Source organism: Lissotriton helveticus, chromosome 8 (genome assembly GCF_964261635.1).
Source record: "Lissotriton helveticus chromosome 8, aLisHel1.1, whole genome shotgun sequence".
Lineage (NCBI taxonomy): Eukaryota > Metazoa > Chordata > Amphibia > Caudata > Salamandridae > Lissotriton > Lissotriton helveticus.
In genome coordinates this window covers 298,533,548-298,558,189 of record NC_136069.1, presented here as the reverse complement: position 1 = coordinate 298,558,189, position 24,642 = coordinate 298,533,548, and the positions used below count along the sequence as shown (strand labels likewise).

General features: G+C 51.1%; 1 protein-coding gene across 1 annotated transcript in view; it reads right to left on the bottom strand.

Moving 5' to 3' along the window:
- RNF17 (ring finger protein 17) overlaps positions 1-24,642 on the bottom strand; it is a 3,010,943-nt gene that overhangs the window by 1,926,964 nt on the left and 1,059,337 nt on the right. The window contains exon 17 of the mRNA XM_078657063.1: positions 10,033-10,198. Within this exon, the coding sequence (XP_078513189.1) occupies positions 10,033-10,198 (166 nt within the window). The remainder of the gene's footprint in view (positions 1-10,032; positions 10,199-24,642) is intronic.

Genomic DNA, 24,642 nt, shown 5'->3' with positions numbered 1-24,642 from the left:
TGGATGAACAGCCAAGAAAGGAGGGTTAGAAGAAAGAGCTTGAAGCTCACTCACCCTGCGAGCAGAGGTGATGGCAACCAAGAAGGTTAAAAGTCTGAGAGGAAAATTATGTAGCGGCTCAAAGGGAGTGCACATAAGATCAGTCAGAACCAAGTTCAAGTCCCACTGAGGCAAGATATGAGTAATGCCCTTAATGAATCTATTTATAATAAGGGACTTGAAAAGAGAATCCTGATCAGGAAGCCTTAGAAAGGCTGAAATGGCTGAGAGAAAGCCCTTGATAGTGCCCAGAACACAGCCCTGCTGTGCCGAGGAAAGTAGGAGCACGAGAAACTCAGAAAGAGGGTCCGAAAGGGGATCCACAGCCTTTGCTGTGCACCATGCCACAAATGTGTTCCATCTGCAGGCGTATACCGTCTTAGTGGTGGGACGCCTGGCTGCCAAGATAACATCGCAGACTTCAGGAGTCAGGTCAAACGACATCAACTGCCGCCGCTCAATCTCCATGCAAGCAGGTGGAGGCTGGACAGGTTTGGGTGAAGCACATTCCCCTGCTACTGCGACAGAAGATCGTCCCCAAGAGGGAGTCGGATCAGAGGATCAATGGCCATGTTCAATTTCTCGGGATACTGGACTCTCCGTGCCCAATCCGGAGCCACAAGAATGACTTGGGCCCAGTCGCACTTGATCTTCAGCACTCTGGGCAGAAGTGATATAGGCTGAAAGGTGTATAGAAGACCGCAATTCCACTTGTGACGAAAAGCGTCGCCGAGCGAATGCCACCTTGGAAATTCCAATGCGCATAACTGCTTACATTACACATTCTCTTTGGTGGTAACACATCTTACCAAGGCTCTCCCCACTGCTGAAGGAGACCTTGCACCACCTCCGAGTGAAGGCGCCATTCGTGATCCATAATGCACGGGCGGCTGAGTTTGTCGTCGTCCCCCCCGGCGTTCAGAGAACCTGCCAGGTGTTGTACCACCAGGGACATGCCCTGATGTTCCAGCCACCTCAAAAGGCGAAGAGCCTCTTGACAGAGGGTGCACGACCACACCCCACCCTGTTTGTTGCAGTACCACATGGGGGTGGTGTGGTCCGTGAACACCTGCACTACCCTTCCTCTGACAGAAGGAAGGAATGCCTTCAGTGCAAGACGAATCGCCTAGAGCTCCAGAAGGTTGATGTGTAGCCCGGACTCCACCAGAGACCAGGGGCCTCTGATCTCCGCCTCTCCCATGTGGCCGCCCCATCACAGGAGTGAAGCATCTGTCACCACTGTGAACTCTGGTTGGGGAAGGAAGAGGGATCTGCGGTTGACCTAATCCTGGTCTGTTAGCCAGCGCTGCAATTGGTGTGCAGTGCCCTCAAAGATCTGAACACAATCGGAAAGATTCCTCTGATGCTGCACCCATTGGAACTCCAGGTCCCACTGCAGAGCCCCTATATGCCATCTGGCATGATCCACTAGCAGGATGCAGGAGGCCATGAGGCTCAGCAGCTTCAGGGACATTCTCACCAAAATCTGGGATAAAGGCTGAAATATCAGTATCATAGCTCGATTATCCCGGACTCACTGCTTGGCAGCATAAGCCCGAAACAGCGCTGTATCCAGAACTTCTCCAATGAAAAGGAGCCACTGAGAGGGGGTCAGGTGTGACTTTGGCACGTTGGTAGTGGTAGAGAGCCTGCCGTAGTCTGGAGGTGGGAGACGGCAGTCTGCGGCGAGCCCACCTTCAACAGCCAGTCGAGATAGGGAAAGTCTGGAACCCTTGATCTGCGCAGATGAGCTGCGACCACCGCCATCACTTTTGTCAACACCCAAAGGGCGCTGGTAAGGCCGAAGGGGAGCACAGTCAACTGAAAAAGGTCATGGCCTATTGTGAACCGTTGTGAGAAGTTGGCCTGATGTGCAGTGTTCACTATTCTAGTGATCACTATATATCAGTCCAAACAACCCTTATTGATGATTGGTTGTAAGTCAACCTTATAGACCAGCTATCCTAGTAGCATGGATACGAGCAGTCTAAGGCTAAGACTCTAGGGGGCGTGTTAAGCCAGCTGTTTTACCATCACATTACCCCTTGAACACCCAGTGAAAGGACACCACACAAGTGTTATGAAAATAAACAATGTATTTATTAGAATCACAACAACCCTGTACTCTTTATGAGGACAGGGTGCTAAGCACACAACAAAACTCTTACGAAAATACTTTAAGTCGCACAATTTACACAAATGCCCGAGGGGCACGAAAAACCATATACTACAAAAGTGGGATGCGAAATTACTAGCAGGTAAGTACTACTCTCATAGGCTTTGGGATCGCTAGGACTGGACTACTGAACCTTTAGATTACTAGCAGGAGACCTAGGGACGTCGTGTGCAGAGTGGGAACTCTCACGCGTAATGCGGAACAAAGTCTATGGACTCTAGTAATTGCAAAGTTAGTGTTCATGGGCGAACCCGACCTGGTAGGGAGAAAACGACAGTGGATCCTGACCCTTGGATAGTGAGGCTATGCTGGGGCACCGAAATGCCGAAGTTACCTAGCCCAGGGGCTGCAGCTGCATAGGTCTGAAAAGACGTCGGGAATCCTCGTTGCCGGACCAGGAGCCTGGAAGAAAAGATGCTGGCAGGCGACCAGTGAAGAGAGTTCGAGTTGATCCAAGCCTGGATCTGGAAGATGGATGACAACTGAAAGCAGAGGGGACCAAGTTCGTGACTACTAGCCAGTAGTCAGTGGGCACCAGGAGGGCACCGGATGGCAGTCACCTCGACTAGGTGAGTGGGCGACGCTGGCTCTGCAGATCTCACGGACCAGGAGGCGTTGTCGGCGACCAGGATGGAGAGGCGAGCTGTCCCACGATGGATGAAGCTGTCGGCGTCGAAGTTACCCAGGATTGGGCAACAAGCCTTGGCTAATTCAAGCCCACGCGGTGGACTCAAAATGGCGTCTTGAGTGGACCAGGAGGGTCCGGGGTGCTCCTCGTCGGAAAGGGAGCAAGGGCCAGTCTGGAGCAACCAGACCAGCAGCAGTGATGTCGTCGGGCGTCGTTCGGAAGGCCACAAGCCAGCGGGCTAGTCGCCAAACAACGCGGTGAGCAGCAACAAGCAGAAGGGCCCCACGCCGATCGTGGAGATGCTGGGGGGCTGCTCTTCGGTGCTGGAGCTGCTCAGGGTGGGGGCTTCTCGGACCCCAAAGCACTCACCAGGAAATTACTCGGTGGGCTTGCTGTGCAGAAGTCGTGCAGTCTTGGCGATGGCCGGTCCCTCGAGGTCTCGTCCCACCCACGGTTCTCAGCTGTGCTGTAGAGGTGGGTAGAGGTCAGAGGTGCCAGGGAAGCCGGGTCTCGTCGAGCTGGGCAGTCGGATTCCGGAGGAAGGACGTGCAGCAGACCGCAGTGTTCTTAGATGGTGCCTGCGGATACAGGGTGACTACTCCTTAGCCACAAGGGAGAATCTTGAAGAAGAAATTGTGAAGTCCTTTCGTGGAAAGTGGTATCTTAATTCCAAAGATGATCTGATTTGGAAGGGGGCCAGTTCCTACCTTTATCCTGTAAAAAGGGGCTGGCACGCGACTAAGTCCTGCCCTAGGGGTGGGACTAGGAGGGGGGTGGTTACACCCACTTCCTTGGCGGGCTTTTCCCCAGCACAGGGTCTGGAGTGACCCTGGAACTGGTTCCAGCCAGCCTATGCACAGTGAGCACCGGGGTGCCACGTGCAGTCACCTTCCTCTGAAGCCCTGCCTACCTACAATACACAAAACCCTGTCTGGGACGGTGCTGGCACCGCCCCTGGCAGGAAACCCTTTGTCCTTATCTCCTGCTCTGGGAGGACTCCCAGCAGCAGGAGGGCAGACTTGTGTCTCGGTGGCAGCATCCATTTTGTGGATGCTAAGGCTCTGTCTGACTTTAACCGGGGTTAGGGGTTACATACATGTCGTGTCCCTCTAGAAGGGTGGAATGCTAACCCCGTCGCCAGAATTGGCGAGGGGTTAGTATTCCAATTCGTATGACACCTTACTCGACATGTTTTGATAAAGCGATACCAGAGTTGGCATATAACCGCAAGGATTATAATGCACTTAAGAGTATATGGTATGCGATATCATGGAAACGGCTAAGGGATGGATCCCGAAAGCCGCAGACAGGCTCAGCTCATGCCAGAGCACCATCTCACACGATTCCAAGCACTCTGCCTTCAGGATTGTTAAGGCCTGCCATAGGAGTGACTGAGAGGAGATCTGTGTGTCCATTTTAGGGTTAGATATAGGTATACTATATCTAAAGCAAAGGGTGAGTACACCACCTTGCCCCAGCTGTCGTGCAGCCAGTTGTGTCAGTTTAGTCAGTCAGCCCAGGGGTGGCATAATACATGCTTCAGCCCCTGGGAGACTTCTGGGTACACCTCAGCCCTGGGTACAGGGACTTGGAGAGGGCCCAGTGCCAATTCAGTACCTGAGTACAATTTGGATAGAGAGAACAGCTAGGCTGTGGGTCTGATTAGCAGGCCCACAGCCAGGGAAAGTCGTAAACCAGTGCAGCAAAAAGCAAAAATCTGGGTGATCATAGGATTGCAGACCCTACTCTCCTACAACCGTAGATAGCGTCTGTGTGCTGGCAGGATTGGAATATGGAAATAGGTGTCCTGCAGGTCAAACGCAACCATCCAGTCTCCAGGATCGAAGCAGACAGAACCAGAGTCAACATGAGCATTTTGAACTTCTTGTGGAGGAAACAGTTGAGAGCCCAGAGGTCTAGGATAGGACGCAGGCCCTCGTCATTCTTGGGCACCAGAAAGTAGCAGGAATAGTAACCACAACCTACTTCTGGTGCAGGGACCCTTTCGATAGCTCCCTTAGCCAATAGTGCTGGAACTTCCTGGTGTAGAAGTGCCAAATGAACCTGTGACATTTGACCGAAAGATGGTGGCATGGAGGGAGAGGTAGTCTATAAGGGGAGGGAGTAGCTCCTTCGGATTATCTGTAAATCCCACCTGTCTGATGTGATTGTTTGCTAGTAGGGGAGGCGATGGCGAATCCTGCTACCCATTGGCTGGTGATGGGCTTGAAAGGTCAGACTAGGAGGGTTTGGAGACTGCTGCAGAGGGGGCATGTAGGAAGGTAGATCCCTGACTATGGTTGCCCAGAACTTTTTGCCTGGTGTTTTGCTGGTTTTCTGACTTAGTTGACCTGGGGCCCTGCTATTCAGGACCCCAGGCCTACTGCTCTCTCTGTAAAATGGATTCCATGTACCTTAGGTACATATCTAATTGGATACTGAGTCACCTTATCAGTCCCTGTACAGTGTACCTTAGGTACCCAGGGCATAGGTGTACCCAGGGCCTACCAGGGGCTGCAGAATGTATTATGCCACCCCTGGCTGGCCATCCAAATCTGACACAACTGGCTGCTTGACAGCTGGGGCAAGGTGGTGTAATCACCCTTTGCTTTAGATATAGTATACCTATATCTAACCCTAAAAATGGACACACAGATCTCCTATCAGTCACTCCTATGGCAGGCCTTGACAATCCTGAAGGCAGAGTGCTTGGAATCGTGTGAGATAGTGCTCTGGCATGAGCTGAGCCTGTCTGCGGCTTTCGGGATCCATCCCGTAGCCGTTTCTATGATATCGCATACCATATACTCTTAAGTGCATTATAATCCTCGCGGTTATATGCCAACTCTGGTATCGCTTTATCAAAACATGTCGAGTAAGGTGTCATACGAATTGGAATACTAACCCCTCGCCAATTCTGGCGACGGGGTTAGCATTCCACCCTTCTAGAGGGACACGACATGTAGGTAACCTGTAACCCCGGTTAAAGTCAAACAGAGCCTTAGCTCCACAAAATGGATGCTGCCACAGAGACACAAGTCTGCCCTCCTGCTGCTGGGAGTCCTCCCAGAGCAGGAGGCAAGGACAAAGGGTTTCCTGCCAGGGGCGGTGCCAGCACCGTCCCAGACAGGATTTTGTGTATTCTAGGTAGGCAGGGCTTCAGAGGAAGGTGACTGCAAGTGGCACCCCGGTGCTCACTGTGCATAGGCCGGCTGAAACCAGTTCCAGGGGCACTCCAGCCCCTGGCCTGGGGAAAGCCTGCCAAAGGAGAGGGGTGTAACCACCCCCCTCCTAGTCCCACCCATAGGGCAGGACTTAGTCGCGTGCCAGCCCCTTTTTGCAGGATAAAGGTAGGAACTGGCCCCCTTCCAAATCAGATCATCTTTGGAATCAAGACACGACTTTCTACGAAAGGACATCAAGATTTCTTCTTCAAGATTCTCCCTTGTGGCTAAGGAGTAGTCACCCTGCATCCGCAGGCACCACCTTAAGAACACTGCGGTCTGCTGTAAGTCCTTCCTCCAGAATCCGACTGCCCAGCTCGACAAGACCCGGCTTCCCTGGCACCTCCGACCTCTACTCACCTCTACAGCCAAGTTGAGAACCGTGAGTGCGACGAGACCTCAAGGGACCGACTATTGCCAAGACTGCACGACTTCTTCACAGCAAGCCCGCCGAGTAATCTCCTGGCGAGTGCTTTGGGGTCCGAGAAGCCCCAACCCTGAGCAGCTCCAGCACCGAAGAGCAGCCCTCCAGCATCTCCACGATCGGCGTGGGGCCCTTCTGCTTTTTGCTGCTCACCGCGTTGTTTGGCTACTAGCCCGCTGGCTTGTGGCCTTCTGAACGACGCCCGACGACTTCACTGCTGCTGGTCTGGTTGCTCCAGACTGGCTCTTGCTCCCTTCCAGAAGAGGAGCACCCCGGACCCTCCTGGTCCACTCAAGACGCCCTTTTGAGTCCACCGCGTGGGCTTGAATTAGCCAAGGCTTTGTTGCCCAATCCTGGGTTCTTAGACGCCGACAGCTTCATCCATCGTGGGACAGCTCGCCCCTCCATCCTGGTCGCCGACCACGCCTCCTGGTCCGTGAGATCTGCAGAGCCCAGCGTCGCCCACTCACCTAGCCGAGGTGACTACCATCCGGTGCCCTCCTGGTGCCACCTGACTACTGGCTAGTAGTCACGAACTTGGTCCCCTCTGCTTTCAGGTGTCATCCATCTTCAAGATCCAGGCTTGGATCAACTCGAACTCTCTTCACTGGTCGCCTGCCAGCATCTTTCTTCCAGGCTCCTGGTTCGTCTACGAGGATTCCCGACGTCTTTTGAGACCTATGCAGCTGCAGCCCCTGGGCTAGGTAACTTCGGCATTTCGGTGCCCCAGCATAGCCTCACTATCCAAGGGTCAGGATCCACTGTCGTTTTCTCCCTACCAGGTCGGGTTCGCCCGTGAACACCAACTTTAACTTTACTAGCTATCATAGACTTTGTCCCGCATCCCGCGTGAGAGTGCACACTCTGCTCCCGAGTCCCCTGGGCCTCCTAGAAGTAATCTAACGATTCTATAGTCAAGTCCTAGCGATTCCAAAGCCTATTAGTACTGTACTTACCTGCTAGTAATTTCGCATTCCACTTTCAGAGTATATGGTTTTTCGTGCCCCTCGGGCATTTGTGTATACTGTGCTAACTTAAGTATTTTCGTAAGAGTTTTGTTGTGTGCTTAGCTCCCTGACTCATAAAGAGTTCAGGGTAGACTTGTTATAAATAAATATACGTTTATTTTCATAACAACTTGTGTGGTGTCCTTTCACTTGGTGTTCAAGGGGTAATGTGATGGTAAAACAGCTGGCTTAACACGCCCTCTAGAGTCTTAGCCTTAGACTGCTCGTATCCATGCTACTAGGATAGCTGGTCTATAAGGTTGACTTACAACCAATCATCAATAAGGGTTGTTTGGACTGATATATAGTGATCACTAGAACAGTGAGCACTGCACATCAGGCCAACTTCTCACAGGGCAGGATTGCAATGTCGCTGGATCCCACGTCCGGCCGTAGCTAGAGAATCCGTAAAGCGCTCTAGTGCATAGTCTTCCTTGTCAACAAAAAGGTGACTCCCATCAAAGGGCTTGTCCAACAGAGTTGCTTGAACATTCCCCAAAAAGCCAGACTTCCTCAACCAGGCATAGCGCCGAAGGGCTACTGACGTGGCAAATGTTCTGCCCAGGGAGTCGGTGGTATCTAGTCCACAGCAAATATAAAATTTTGCTGCATCTCTCCTATCTGCCAAGGCTTGGGAGAGAACGACCAGGGCCCTGTCCTAACACAGAGGCAGCACTTGTGCAACCATATCCCGGATTGTATGAGAGTATCGGCTCAACAGGGCACACAGTATTCACAGACCGCAGTGCCAAGCTAGAGGAAGAGAAAATACGCTTCCCAAGATAATCCAGCTTCTTGGATTCCCAGTTTGGAGGAGCAGAAGGGAATGCGCCCTTGGAAGAAGCATGGACCAGCAAGCTCTCGGGGAAGGGTGTTGGGTGAGGAAAATGGAATGACCCAGAGCAGGGCGGTGGGCAATCGCCTGTTCCACAGGGGCCCCTGTGCTGGGCTTGGAACAAGTGCCTAGAAGAACGTCTGTGAGGGCTTTGTTGAAGGGAAAGAGGGGTTCTGACGAAGTTGCCGCAGGTTGAAGAACCTCTGTCAGGAGATTAGTCCTGATGCCACTGTAGGGAGCTCCAGGCCCAAGGCCTAGGCTGCCTTATTCACCACCACAGCATAGGACGCTCCATCCTCCATAGCCACGGTAGGGGGATAAAGCATGCCAAGGTCTGTGGAAGTGTCCAGACCACTGGTGTCACCCAATTTCGCTCTACAGTCCGGTTCTTCCAGCTGGTCTGCCATATGGTCCAGCGACCCCTCCCAGTCTCCTCATTGCCTTCAGGGCGATAGGGAACACTATCGGATAAACAAGGGAACAAAAGTACCCTCCAGCGTTCGATTTAACTTCGGTCCGGCTCCAGGTCCAGCTCTAGGGTAAGGGTGCGGACGGCGTACGACAGGGGCAAGTCCAACACCGGGGGCATCGTCACCAGGGAAGATCGAGTAAGGTCAACCGGCGACGATACGGATCCAGGTCTGCATCCACGAGGGCACGCCCTGGCTGGAGCTGCCAGTATCGAAGGCCCAAGGCCCCACATCGACTCAGCAGACCCAAAGCGCGCAAGTGGAGTCTGGCTGCCCAAAGATCGGGTGAAGGGCTTTATAAAATGTACGAAGCTGGGCAGGGGACGCCCTGGCTCCCGGAAACGGAGGGAGGCGCGGAGTCATCTGCTGAATCAGGTGCTCGGGACGGAGCCTTAGAGCGACGCTCCAGATCCCTCATCACATCAGCCGACTGACGGGGAGAAAGAGAAGAGCAATGGTGGTTCTTTGCCTTCTTCTTGTGCTTAGACTTACCCGGGGAGTGCAATGACTTGGACAAGGTGTGGTGGCTCTGTGAACAGTCTTGAGACCTTCCCTTCGAGTGAAACTGAAAGCGACACAGAACCAACTGCCGGGCCTCCAAGAGCTTTCGGAACCGCTCTCGCAACGACTTCAGATTCATGGCCTGGAAGTCGGAGCATGACTTCTGGTCCTGGTGGCACTCCAGACACTAAAGGCACACAAGGTGCAGGTCTATTATAGACCTCGCAGAGCTTGAAGGAGGTCTGATGGGACATCCCTTGCGCACAGTGAGTCGATGACTCCAAAAAAGAAGTCGACAAAAGTAGAAGAAAGCTTAGTCAAAAAGTGACTAAAGTGGTGAGCTTTCTCTGGATCTGCGCTAGGCTGGCACAAAAAAAGAAAGAACTGATGTCAGCGCGCAGGGGCGGCATCTACGTAGGCACCGCAACATCATCTTGGCGACCACAATGCCGTCGCCTGATGCGTGTCAACCGACACCACATACCAATGCACAGGGATACTGCAAAGTGAAAATTCTCCGGATCCAGTCTGATGCCTGGGGGTAATTCTAAGGGAAGGAATTTTTAACTAACTGTCTCCGTCAGATAAGGTGATCTGTGGCGACGCTTTAAAAAAGAAATAGTATGGCTGGTGCATTACAGATAGAGTAAACAGCACTTTAAATCAGTGTTCTTAGACAGCTACCTACATAACACCATCAAAATACGCATGCTGAAATGAAAACTTACTGGATTATGGGGTACAATATCCTTCAAGGCACACAGCACAGCCAGTGGATCAAGTGACCTCATCTTGGACTCCATCAACGAATCAATTTTTCGTATGTGTGGGAACAAATCTCTCACCATGGACTTCTGCAACTTAAGATGTTCTGACTTCATGAAGAAGAGTTCACTAACCATTACAAAATAAAGAAAAAGAAAAAGCAATTCATCACTCAATATGTATGACAATTGTGATCAGAAACAATAGTTCACGAGTATCAATTCCTAGCTTAATAAAAGGATTCTTGTAAAGTGCTATGCTGCGTATTTTCTCACACTTTCAGGTGTGCACTTAACACCTGAACTTATTCAAGTTATCTCCACAATAGCTTGTGTTTTCATTGAGCCCCACAAATGTTACGGTTATCATAAAACATTACACTAAAATAATCTAAAGTTTGTTGCTTTCCACAGAAACGTGTTTTTCCGTTGAAAAATATGAAAAGACCTATCTACAAGGATCAAACTATTGACTGTTCTGGACTCATCACCTTATGCTCGACTTAAGAAATGCCCTTGTGAAGGTTATATTGTAGGGACATAATGAACAGCAGCCCACAAAGCAGAGGATTAAGTCTACTCGCTTTCTCACAGAAGGGCTCAAGGAACAGTGCAGGGTATGACACTTGGTGGATATTGCTAGTAGGAGATGCTGGAGTTGGCAGTGAGCAATACACAAGTTGGTTTAGTGATAAGAAATACGAGTACTGTGGTACGGACTGCACCCGAACTCTTTATTTGTCAAATTTCCGGAGGTCTCTTGAGACAGGAATGTCACCTGCATCGTATACAGGGGTGTACCGCTGCCTCGAGTGCCTGACTGGGTGTGTATCCAAGTTCCTAACTCAGTGGGCAGAGGAATACTGCCTCGGTCTTGGGTTAAGCACATAAGACGGTGGGGCGGCATGTTGTTTTTTGTGATCTCAAAGCTGATGCGACCTTAAGTCGAGCTAGACAGTGCATGCACTGTCTCTTCGAGACCTGCTGTAATCGGTCTGTACTTCTAGTCCAGGCCCTTTCCTGGCAACGCTTTTAATTGGTCTATGTCAGTGTACTTTAAAAATCCTTGCTTGCTAGTGGTCAGTCCAGCCTCTTTTTCCCTCATTTCTCTCTTCTGTTCCTCCCACAGAGCAGCGACTTAGTACTGTCTCATTCCGCTATGGTTCTTCATCTGTTCTCGGGGGTAATAATTGTTTGTGATTTCCTGCTCTTTTACGGTTTGCCTGTGTTTAGCTTCAGCACCCTAGCAGCTTACATTCAAATATAGCATTCTTCCTCCAATCTACTTTTAATGCCACCATTGTATTACCACAGCCTTTTTTACAGTTGTCTCCCCTATCGTGGCTCCTGGTCAGTTGCTTGTATTTTTTTTATTAGGCTTTTTACAGTATTCGATCTCCACCATTAGTTGGGCTTTTTCTAGTAGGATATTTACTTGGTTTGGGAGTCCTTTTATTGAGGATTGAGCTTGTTTTTTTAGGTATGGCCTGCAAAGGGTTTATATCCTGCCCCCTCTCTTACCTGCCTTTTCATTGGTTTCTCTGCGGGCCACGTACTTTTCCTCCAGTGCTATTGGCTGCAGAATATTTCCTGCATTGACCAAAGCTTGGTTAATTTTCCTTTAATATACATTTCCCCGTCTCGATGATTAATTATGTACATTTGTAGAATTATGTAGTAATTATATAGCGTGGGCATGGGAGCGATTACGTGATTTCCAAAGATTGGCAGGCTGTTGAGATGCCCCTGAGGTCCAGAGTATGGTTTAAGGCAGCCCTCATTGGAAAAGCGGCGTGGTAGAGGTGAGGCTGCTTACTGGACTTGTTCTGATTAGTTTTGGTTTCCTTAGCTCTCGGAGATCCCATGCTCTTTCTAGGATCGGAGGCAAAACTGCTCCGTTTTATTTTTCTGTTTTAAAACAACAAAGGCACCAGCCCCACTGAGAGCATTCCCAAGGAGAGCAGGGAAATTCAGGGCCAAATGTAGCCTGCAGTTCCCAAAGGCTGATCTGCACGCCTTTCGCTCTGTCACTGCCTTCCCGGCTCGGTGGGAGCGCCCATACGAGGAGGGGGTGGGGTAGATCCAGGCTCGGAGCTCTGCAGGTTTGTTTCTTTTTTTTTGTTTTTGTTGTTGTAATCCCCTCAACTATTGTCTCTGAACTCCGTGCCCTCTTTGTGTTTTTTGTCCCTTTGGTTCTCTGTGGTTTGTGGCTATCACTCAGCTTTATCTACCTAACCTTTCTCTGTGCCTCGTGTCCCAGTTTCCAGACGGTTGTGCTAATTTCGCAAACTCACCATTTTTAGGCCGAGCTGGAGTACAATGCGAAGCATTGTCCAGCTCGACAACTATAGTTGCCCGTCTCCTGGGAATCTGAGACAGGGTTCGGGCACGCGCGCCGATTGGTGTATGGGGACGCGCACGTCGAGGCCGGCGCCGCGCACGTCCAGGCCGGCGCCGTGCACATCCCCTGCCTCAGATTCCCAGCAAGTCAGCACACAGACACAGCACACACACGCACACATACACACACACACACACACGCCCCCCCTCCCACCCCACTCCCACCCCACTCCCACCCCAGTCACGGGCTCACGCGCACACACACAGCCCACCCGACCCCACTCACCGGGTCTCTTGGGCTCCTCTCGTCCCGCGGTGGTGGCGGCTGCGAAGCATTGTCCAGCTCGACAACTATAGTTGCCCGTCTCCTGGGAATCGGAGACAGGGTTCGGGCACGCGCGCCGATTGGTGTATGGGGACGCGCACGTCCAGGACGGCGCCGTGCACATCCCCTGCCTCAGATTCCCAGCAAGTCAGCACACAGACACAGCACACACACGCACACATACACACACACACACACACACACACACACACGCCCCCCCTCCCACCCCACTCCCACCCCAGTCACGGGCTCACGCGCACACACACAGCCCCCCCCCCGACCCCACTCACCGGGTCTATTGGGCTCCTCTCGTCCCGCGGTGGTGGCGGCTGCACGGATTGGTAGGCAGCGGGGGCAGGCACCGGCAATGTGCCTCGAGCCCCCTCCGCTTCTCTTCCCAGACTCCTGGTTTATTTTTATAGCCATCTCTTCGTCAAGCGAAAGACCGACCCGCCTTTGTCCCAGGAGCGTCCCTGCCACGGAAAGCTTAAAGAGCTTTCAAGCACGTTTTTGCGACGTGGCCCCTCCTCCTCACCACTGAGGGTAAACAGGAAGTGTAGGAATGCTGGGGGAGGTAGTCCCGCCCCAGCAGAAGGCAAGTTTATGCCCGGGGATCTTTAAACACTTTTAATCGCGTTGTTGCGGCATGCCCCCTTTGTGCCCTGTGCCACGGTAACCTTACATCGATTTTAATTGCGTTGATGCGGCATGCCCCCTCCTATCAGCCACCGAGGACAAACCGGAAGTGCAGGAATGATCGGGGGCCACCTCCATCCACCTTCTTGGGCAGCGAGGCGTCCCTTTCAGCAATACATCACTGGGGAGAAGAGGCGGCGCCGAGAGGCGAGTGCAGGGACGATTAGTGTCAGAGCATAACTTGTTTCTTGTGTGTCAAACGCTGTCAGAGACCGGACATCCAAGCCTCGATGAGATGCAAACTGAAAATAGGCCGAATAGCGGTGATAAAATAAATGCAAAATTATTCATAATAAAGTATCCAGCTGTTTTTTACTTGAACACAATCTGCCATGCCTGGGCTGCAAGTACATGACATTTAAAGTAGTGATTCTAACCGGAAAAAAGCCTAACTCAATTATCTAGGAAAGTTGTTTTTATTGGTATCCACACCGTGCCTTTTTTCAGTAGACCCAAATGAAATCCATGTGCTTCTATGCAACTTTTCTAGGTGGAAAATAGTTGTGCTGTGGCTAGCTCTTAGTTGAGAGCTGGTCGAGCAGCGTAAAGGATTTTACCTAAGGAGCGCCACTGCCCGCAGCACAATGTTGGACGGTAACCTGCGGCTTGCAGTCCACGTCCACATATCAGCAACACAAATGGAACCCACTAAGCTGTCTCACTGAAGCGCGCAATCTTTACCCCTTTAAAGCTGTCCTGGAGCCGCCCACTCGCTCATCATTCCCTTCATCTTCCCCTCTGAAGCCCCCGTCGCTTCCCCTATCATTTCCTCTTTCTCTCCTCCTTATCGCCCCCTTTCTCTCTCCTCCTGCCCCCTCCCCTTTCTCTCTCCTCCTGCCTTTCTTCGGGCCCCCTCTGTGAGAAGTTGGCCTGATATATGATGCTCACTAATTCTAGTGATCACCTTGTATCAGTCCAAACAACCCTTATGGTGATTGGTTGTAAGTCAACCTTATAGACCAGCAATCCTAATGGTAGCATGGACAAAGCAGTCTTAGGCTAAACTCTTTTGGCATGTGAAGCCAGCTGTTTTACCACAATATAACCCCTTGAATACCAGATGAAAGGACACCACACAGGTTGTTATAAAAATAAACGATATATTTATTAATAACAAACACCTCTGAACTCTTTATGAGGTCAGAGGGCTAAGCACATGACAATCTCTTAAGAAAAATACGACAAGTTGCACAAAATTACAATGGTGCCCTAGGGGCACGGCAAACCATATACTAAGTAAATGGAATGTGAGAGTCGATAGAAGAGATGGAGCTGTCCAGAGGCTGCAGGACCGCTGGAACTACGCTATCCTAACCTGAGGTAAGTAATAGGAGGCCCACGGGACGCGGGTGCAGAGTGTGAACTCACACGCGGGATGCGTAACAACGTCTATGGACAGTACAGTTCAAAGAAAAGGTAAGTACGGACAATCTTGACTCGTTAGGACTAAAACGACTGTGGAACTGGACACTAGGAGAGTCAAGCTACCCTTGAGCACCGAAATGCTCTCGTTACCTCACCCACGGGCTGCGGGTGCATAGGTGCGAAGTCGTGTCGGGTTTCTGCGTTGAAGTCAATGGAGCCTGAAAGAAAAGATGCTGCAGGCGACCAGGAGGAAGATGTCCGGTGCGATCCAAGGATGGATCGGTGAAGAAGAGGACCTGAAAGCAGAGGGGACAATGTTCACGGTCACTAGCCAGTGACTGGAGTGGAACCAGGAAGGAACCAGATGTCGTCCTCGCGATCAGGTGAAGAGTGGACGCTTGACTCTGCAGCCACGTGGACCAGGAGGTGTCTTCGACGACCAGCATGGAGGCACGAGCTGTCCCACGCAGGCTCTCGCTGTCGGCGGTGTCTGTTCCGGAATCGGCGTCAACAGGCCTTGGCAAAGGCAACCCACGCGGTGAGTTGAAAAAGCGTCTGGTGTGGACTAGGAGAGTCCGGGGTGCCCCTCTTTTGGAAGGGAGCAAGGGCCAGTCTGGAGCAACCAGACCAGCAGCAAAGATTTCAAAGTTCGTCGTCTAGGAGGCCACTAGCGAGCCGGCAAGGGACCAGACAACGCGTCGAGCAGCAAACAAGCAGAAGGGCCCCACGCAGATCTCGTGGATGCTGGCTGATCTTCGGTGCAGGGGCTGCTCGGGGCTGGGGCTTCTCAGTCCCCAAAGCACTTGGTCGAGTTTACCTCGGGAGTCGTGCTGAAAGCGAAGTGCAGGTTCGTTCAAGATGGCCGGTCCCACGTGTCTCGTCGCACCCACGGATCTCAGCTGTGCTGCAGATGTAGGTTGAGGTCGGAGAGGTCTGGGAATCCGGGTCTCGTCGGGCTCTGAAGTCTGGATCCTCAAGGGAAGACGACAAAGTGAAGCCGCTGGACGCTTGATGGTGCCTGCAGTTGCAGGGTGGACACTCCTTGCCCACAAGGGAGATTTCTTCAGTCTTCTGTGGAGCAGAACGTCGAAGTCCAGAGTTTCTTCAGTAGTTCAGGATTAATCTAATCTGGAATGGGACCAGCTCCTACCTTTATCTTGCTAAAGGGGGCTGCACTACTGACTAGGTCCCTCCCCTGGGTGGGACCAGGAAGGGGGGTGGTTACACCCCCTATCCTTTGTCCGGTTTTCGCGCCAGAGCTGGGGCAGGGATGCCCCAGCAACTGGTTTGAACCGGTGTATGCACAGGGCACCTTGTGTGCCCCAGGCATGTCTCATTCCTTTCAGGCCTATCCTACCCAATACACAAAATCCTGTCTGGGGTGGTGCTAGCACCTCCCAAGGCAGGAAACCCTTTGTCTAAGCCGCCCTCGGTGGAAGGACTCCCTGCAGCAGGAGGTCAGACTTGTGTCTGTGGTGGCAGCATCCATTTTGTGATGCCAAGGCTCGAGTTAACTTTAACCGGGGTTCGCAGTTACATACATGTCGTGTCCCTCTAGAAGGGTGGAAGGCTACCCCCGTCGCCAGAATTGGCGAGGGGGTAGTATTCCAATTCGTATGACACCTTACTCGACATGTTTTGATAATGTTATACCAGAGTTAGCATTCAACCGCGAGGTCGATAATGCACTTAAGAGTATATGGTATAGCGTTATCATGGAACAGCTATTAGGACTTGGTTCCGCAAGCTGCAGACGGGCTCAGCTCATGCCAGAGCACCATCTCACATAATTCCAAGCACTCTGCCTTCAGGATTGTTATTTACAACAAGGGGTGGTGAGGGACAGAGTCTCTGAATCATTTTGTCCACCATAAGCGTGGAAGGGTATACTCAGATGTGAGTCCCTTGCTCATTGCACCATCAGGATTCAAGCAAGCTGGGCCGAAGACGCCTGAAATGGCAGAAACCGGTCCCCGGAAGCTTGTTTCCTTCCCAGTACAAGAATTGGCTTGGTAGTTTGGTTTGCCCTGTTCCCATCATGCACTGGGACAGGAACAGACTAATTTGCATATAGCCAAGTTCTGAACTGGGATGGTGCAGTGAGCTAAAAAACGGTGATGGATCAAGCCCTGATCTTTGGACTGGGTAAGAGTGGTCTGCTTAATTCAGGCACTCTGTTCATCACCACCCCCTTTTCTGAATCATTCAGGATTGTTAAGGCCTGCCATAGGAGTGACTGATAGGAGGATATGTGTCCATTTTAGGGTTAGATTATTATTATTATTATTATTATTTGTGTATTTTATGAAGCGCGCAGCGGCCCCAACGGGGCATCCCGGCGCTAAAAAGGCTCTGACGACAGGGGGGCACAGGAGGGAAAACCAAACTAGGAGGAAAAGAGGAGGGTTTTCAGGGATTTACGAAATACAGGTTCTGCTTGGCAGGAGCGAAGGGCTAGCGGAAGGTGGTACCAGTGCTGAGTGGCACAGACCGCAAAGGTTTTCCACCTGCGCAGGAACGTTTAAATCGGGGGGTTTCCAAGAGTAGTAAGGAGTTGGTGCGTAGTGACCTGGATTTGACATATGGACGTAAGGTGGTTTTCAAATGGGCCGACCCAGTGCCTTTAGATGCACGGAAGGCCAGCCTCATTGCCTTAAAGACGCATCTTTTCGCAATGGGTAGCCAATGAAGTTTACGGAGATGTGGAGAAATATGGTGTCTGGCGGGGATTCTCTCCACCAGCCGAGCCGCAGCATTTTGGACCGTCTGTAGTTTGTGACACAGGCCGGCTGTGATGCCAAGGTAGAGGGCATTGGCATAATCAAGATGGGAAATGATTAATGCCTGGATCACAGTCTTACGGCAGTCCACCGGCAGATAGTTAATGAGCCGTTTGATAGTTCTAATTTTGGCGAAGCAAGAGGCTGCAACTGTTTGTACCTGGGTGTTGAAACTGAGATGGTTGTCCCAGCGTACTCCTAGGTTTCTCACCGAGTCTTTGGGTGTGGGGGCTTGGCACAGGTCTATGGGCCACCACAGACTGGAGTCAAGGGGAGATGGAGATTTAAAAAACAGGATCTCCGTTTTGCCTGCTTTGAGACGGAGGGAATTGGCGTCCATCCAGTTAGAAATGTCTCTAAGGCAGGATTTCAATGGCTCGAAGGCAGAGGCAGAAGGGGTGTTGAACGTAAAAAGTAGCTGAATGTCGTCAGCATAGGATATGGACTTAATCCCAGTCTGAGCAATCAGCTTAGCCAAGGGGGTAAAATAAACATTAAACAAAAGCGGACTAAGGGAAGAGCCCTGTGGGACTCCCCATCTGAGCGGTCTGGCGGTGGAAGTGAAGGGAGGGGTGAAAACTTGCTGTGTGCGGTCGGACAGGTAGGAAGACAGCCACTTCAGGACAGAGCCACCCAGCCCTAAATCCTCCAACCTTCTCAGCAGGATCTTGTGGGAGATGGTGTCAAATGCTGCTGAAAGATCCAGCAGCACTAACACCGCCCTCGACCCTCGGTCAAGCGTCCACCTCACAGAGTCGGCCATTTTGATAAGGGCCGACTCCGTGCTGTGGCCCGACCTAAAGCCGTGCTGGGAGTCATGGAGAAGCCCATTGGACTCGACGATATAGGTATACTATATCTACAGCAAAGGGTGATTACACCACCTTGCCCCAGCTGTCCTGCAGCCAGTTGTGTCAGTTTTAGATGGCCAGCCACGGGTGGCATAATACATGCTTTAGCCCCTGGTAGGTCCTGGATACACCTATGCCCTGGATACCTAAGGTACACTGTACAGGGACTGATAAGGTGGCCCAGTACCAATTGGTAAATGCACCTAAAGTACATGGTTGTCAATTTAGAGAGAGAACAGCTAGGCTGTGGGTCTGATTAGCAGGCCCACAGCCAGGGAAAGTCGTAAACCAGTGAAGCAAAAAGCAAAAATCTGGGGTGACCATAGGATTGCAGACCTCACTCGCCTATACCCTCTCCTCGCACCTGCTCGGAACTGGTAGTGTTGTTGCACTGATAACACTGTCACAAAGCTTGTTCTGTGAACACCTCGCTAAAATAAAACCTGTGCCTCACAAATGCAATCATGAGCCTCTTCTTGGGATGGGGTGGACCGGACGGATCCAGCCGCCCCCGGAGGTGGGTATAAACAAGGCACCGCAAGCCTCTGGCAGGTGAAAGCGACACGGAGGGGTATCGCCCTGCACGCGTGCGCTAGGGTGTGGGTAGAGCAGGCATCTACAAGGTGGCAAGGTGGAAAGGTCAGAGGTAACCTTCCCAGCACACCAGCCTCAGCACTGCAATTGGGCAGAGCTGCCCCCTGGACGCAAAAGGGACAGGCAAGCTCCTGCGTTGCACACCTGGGCTGAGGCAGAGCACCCCCTGAGAGCGAGTCAGACGAGGCCTTGTCCAGCACACCAGCCTCGGCGCTGTACCCAGAGCTGCCCTCTGGAAGCTGCAGGGACATACCTGCTCCGCTAACAGCGCTGTGCACCGTCCCCAGCGGTGCACACTTGGACAGAGCACCCACTGAGAACATTTCCGGCGCTGCACAGCCTCCCGGCGCTACATGCCATCCCCAGCGCTGCACAGCCTCCCCAGCGCTGCACGCCATCCCCGGCGCTGCATGCCATCCCCGGCGCTGCATGCCATCCCCGGCGCTGCACCAGTTCCTGTCCCACCACCCTCCCCATCAGCGCCTTTTAAGCAGGAGAACCGCCTTGTCAACGAACTGGAGCAATGACTTTGGACCACGTGTACTGTTCGGTGCTCCGCTGCTCTCTAGCAGACATACATGATATCAGACACACATATATACATACATTGTATAAGCCAATATGAGTACATAAATGCAAACACATACACATATATATATATATATAGCCATTCTAAATTACAATAACTTTTATTTAAGTATTAATTAAAAAAAAAAATCCATTGTTATTTGTAATATCAATACATCTAAGTCACGTAAATACAACACATATTGCATTACTAATGCTATAGGTGTCACATTTGAGAAAGTTAAAACTATTGGCATTGTAAATGACAAAGCTATTAATTTCGCTACTTTCAAAACCAACACATAAATAAAAAAAATTGTCATTTACAATACCAATAGCTCAAACTTTCCTAATGCGAGACCTATTGCATTGCAAATGCTTGTTCTCTCTGCACTTTCTGCAAAGAAGTTCCTCGTTAAATGTGCATGGAAAAACGTTCAGAGCGAAGTTAAGTGTGCAGATTTTAGGCGAATTAACTCAATACTGCACCCGATACACACTTCAAAACCATAAAATGAGGAATGGGAAGATAAAATAAAGCCCTTATGTGCAATAATGAATGTACTCCTGGCTGGGTTATGACACTGCCTTGTAAATCTGAAAATCCAACAAGACAGTTGCTCTTGTCGAGTTACCTTTAATGTGCTGTGACCTACATTTCCGCCTGAAAGAACACCACGTCTTCAACCATTACGGATTCATGCCATCATCAACCAGTTTTCACAGGGAAAAAACCTAGAATTCGGATACTGTTGGAGTACATTCCAGGTCCTGTTACATATCATGTGCATTATGTCTGTTCCTCTTTTGGCCTGCCAGATTTTCAGTGCCCATCCTCAGTTTCCTTCCCCCAACCGTATCACCCAAGGAAGGTGAAAGAATCAATCCCTGTAGTCGTGCCCGCCCGTGGGTGCATGCTTGGCATGCTGGTGCTTTTTTTCCAGGCACACTATGTGGTTATTTCAATATTACAGAAAGGTCCTCCTTCTGTACTGAGCTGTCTGTGCCATTCAGGCATTACCCTGCACTTGGGCATTGGCTGACCTAGTCGGGGTGGGACTGAAACCTGTAGCGGATCTTAATGAAAAATTGTTAGGGTTTTGTCGTTTTCCTTTCTCAATTTCGTACCTATTTTTAGTGCGGCACTGGTTGACCGAGAAAATGGGATCGCTTTCGAATTAACACTAGCTTGCCTAAAATATACTGTGATTAGCATCCATTTCTACCTCTCAGTTTAATTAGAAGGAAGCTGTTTAAGATGATAATGGTGTGCTGTGACAGGAAGGCGGATTCACTGATTTGTCTTTATAAATTATACTTTGTGTTTTAACTCGAAGCGAAAGGCAACCCAACATTATAGCATGTGTAAAGAAATGAGGGGGTGACAATCTAATGGCGTCAGCGCCACTGGTCATGGTGAGGAAACATTAGCAGAGAGGGATACTTTTTATGCAGCAAGTACCTCAGGACAGACACAGGCCTCTGAACCCTTTTTTGTGGTCAAAACCTACCAGATAGTATTTTCTACCACACAGCGACACCTCAGCTTCACTGATCGTCATATCAGCACCTCCACAGCATCACCCGGCGCAACCACATCATCACTCAGTGCCTCCTCAGAACAAGAGCATCATACTGCGCCACCACAGCATCACTCGGCGCCACCACAGCATCACTCGGCGCCACCACAGCTTTACCCGGCGCCACCACAGCATCGCCCGGCGCCACCACAGCATTGCCCGGCGCCACCACAGCATCGCCCGGCGCCACCACAGCATCGCCCGGCGCAACCACAGCATCGCCCGGCGCCACCACAGCATCACTCCGTGCCTCCTCAGAACAGCAGCACCATACAGCACCACCTCAGTATCAACACCAAAGCATCACTGTGCCACAACAGCATCACTCGGCGCCACAACAGCGTTACTCGGAGCCACCACACCGTCACTCGGCGCCACCACAGCATCGCCCGGCGCCACCACAGCATCGCCCGGAGCCACCACAGCATCGCCCGGAGCCACCACAGCATCGCCCGGCGTCCCCACAGCATCGCCCGGCGTCACCACAGCATCGCTCGGCGTCACCACAGCATCGCACGGCGTCACCACAGCATCGCACGGCGTCACCACAGCATTGCCCGGCGTCACCACAGCATCGCACGGCGTCACCACAGCATCGCCCGGCGCCACCACAGCAGCGCCCGGCGCCACCACAGCAGCGCCCGGCGCCTCCACAGCAGCGCCCGGCGCCTCCACAGCAGCGCCCGGCGCCTCCACAGCAGCGCCCGGCGCCTCCACAGCATCGCCCGGCGCCTCCACAGCATCGCCCGCCGCCACCACAGCATCGCCCGGCGCCACAAAAGCATCGCCACCACCGCATCACTCAGTGCCTCCTCAGAACAGCAGCATCATACAGCACCACCTCAGTATCAACACCACAGCATCACTCAGTGTCACCACAGCATCACTCGGCGCCACCGCATCGTCACTCGGAGCAACCACAGCGTCACTCGGAGCAACCACAGCGTCACTCGGAGCAACCACAGCGTCACTCGGAGCAACCACAGCGTCACTCGGCGCCACCACAGCGTCACTCGGCGCCACCACAGCGTCACTCGGCGCCACCACAGCCCCACTCAGCACCATCTAAGCATCAATTCGGCATCAGTGCAGCACCACTTCAGCACAGCATCAACTCAGCATCACTCAGTACCAATGGAGACCCAGCTCTGCCCCCTGAAAAATCAATGCAGCACCACCACCTCTGCATGACAACACCACAGCATTACTCAGCACCACCTCAGTATCACTCAGCATCGCCTCTGCACGAGACACTCCGCACCAGTCACCACCTCAGTCTGCCCTCTGAAGCTGTCATCTGTTGATTCTCACCTGGCGTCTGTCCGCTGCTAGTGTTATAATATAGGTATTATTTTCCAAACTTCACAAGCCCGCTGTTTATGCCCCGCCATAACAACAAAAAAAGCTATAAAAAACAACCTTTGGAAAAGGCAGAAAGAAGTTGCCAGCATTGCAAGGACAAAAGAAAACTTAACACATTCTTTATTGTAAATACGTTTTAATATGGTTGTTCAGTCGTACATAATGTCTTCTAGGTCATAATATAAGGTAACAAAAATGCTTCTGACACTCATTATAATTTTTCATCATGCTACACAGCAGCCACTTCTCTACAGCATAGCTTAAAGACATTGGCAAAGTTAATATCTCTGGCTAAACACTTATAATGTCCCAAATGCGAGACCTATTGGCTATGCCATTGCCTGTTATCTGTGTCAGTGATTGTGAGGCCTACTGGAACACCTTGCATAAAGTTCTGCTGTCATATGAAAACCCAGAACTTTGTGCTGACATCTTGTATGCCAACTGCTAGTGTTGTATGCATGTAGCACATGTGTTGTTGAAGAACTGCGTGCGAGTTCAAGTACTGAAAGCAGGGGGATTCACTTTGTATGCTTCATTGCACAAAATGGAGGACAACTTAGCTTCCATGGACAAAGGAAGCGTATTGCCTCATTACTGTAAATAGAGATCACAACAATGAACTGAGGAGTTTGGAAACAGAGCTAACTTCAAAAATGCCATGAAGCCTCTGTTAGCCAAGAGCTGTTGCTTAGGTCTTCCTGACTTCCGCCATTTGGGAGATGGTAGATAGGAGTGGTGGTACTGCACAAACACGCTCACAAGGGCTTGTGTCGGCCTGACAGCTAGTCTCCCAAAGGTGAAGGGACATCATCAGAAGAATGCACTTTCTGCTGGAGGAGATATGTCTCTGCCTACTGCCTATAAGACTGCCTGTGTGCGGAGTGAGGGAAGTAGTCTGCATCGCCCTGCAGAAGAAGAGACTCTCCAGGAAGAGAAGCCAGAATGTTTCAGCCTTGATAAACAACCAAAGAAAGTAGGCTACCCAAAAGAACGAAGCCAGGAGCAACCCATGCTGAAGATAGTGTGCAGGGATCTCTGTGGTTCTGTCTAGAACCGTAAAAGTGTATGTACTTTTGCTCATCAGCCAAAGGCAGGCTGCATCTACTTTCCTGTGTATATTGGCTCTGATCAGGACAGCATCCACCTTGGTGTGTGTACTCACACAAGTCAGGATGGCTGCCTTTTTAGCATGTATACTACTTCAGGGCAGTGCTGTATACACCTTACCATCTGCATCAGCCCAGGATGGATCTATATCTATATATATATCTACATGTGTACTGGACCAGGTAAGGCTGCAACTACTGGAATGTGAGTGCATACTGGTCCAGGTTGGGGGAGGGGAGATTTTTAACAGGCGATGACTAAGGAAAATTATTTAATTTTCCCTTGTGCTTGTCTGTCGAATCCTACCCCATCCCGGACCCACCGCTTTTACCTGCATGGGCCAGGCCTGCCCGAGACTATCCAGAGTACCAGCAATGAGAGGAGTTAGACCTGCCTAACCCCTTCGGCGACTGCTGCTGAAGCTACCTGCTATCAATGAGGGCTTTCACCTGTGGTGGGACTGAGCTCACATTGAAGTAAACGCAAAGGACTAAAGATGGATTTCCCACCCATTATTGCATAAGGGTGAGTACCAGAGTAAAAAGTGACTGCAATTGACTGATGGGAAAACCAGCTTCTACTTTGGTTCTGCTGGGGTACAGATCCAACAAGGGTCAGGCAGGAAAAAAAGAGCACTAAGAAGGGAATAAAATGTGTTAACACCCACAAAAGAATCATGATCTGGGGTGTCACCCTATATGCTGGATTAGGTTGTTTAGGATGGTGTTCTTTCCGTAACCTAAAAATGCTTTACTTTTCCAAAAGACAAGCACTGAGGCTGGACAGTAAAGTCTTTTTTTCAGAGGCTTGATTGTTGAGTTCTGAACTCCTGCCTCCCCCTTCCCACACACACCATAGACTGTCTGCTTGCACACACTACCTTGATAGTCAAGTTTGCAAAGTGATGTAATTAAGCCATTGTGCAAGCCCATAGGATGACTAATCCCAGGACATCAGTGGCAAACTAACTCAACACCTATGACAAGGGTACAGTAGAAGATATC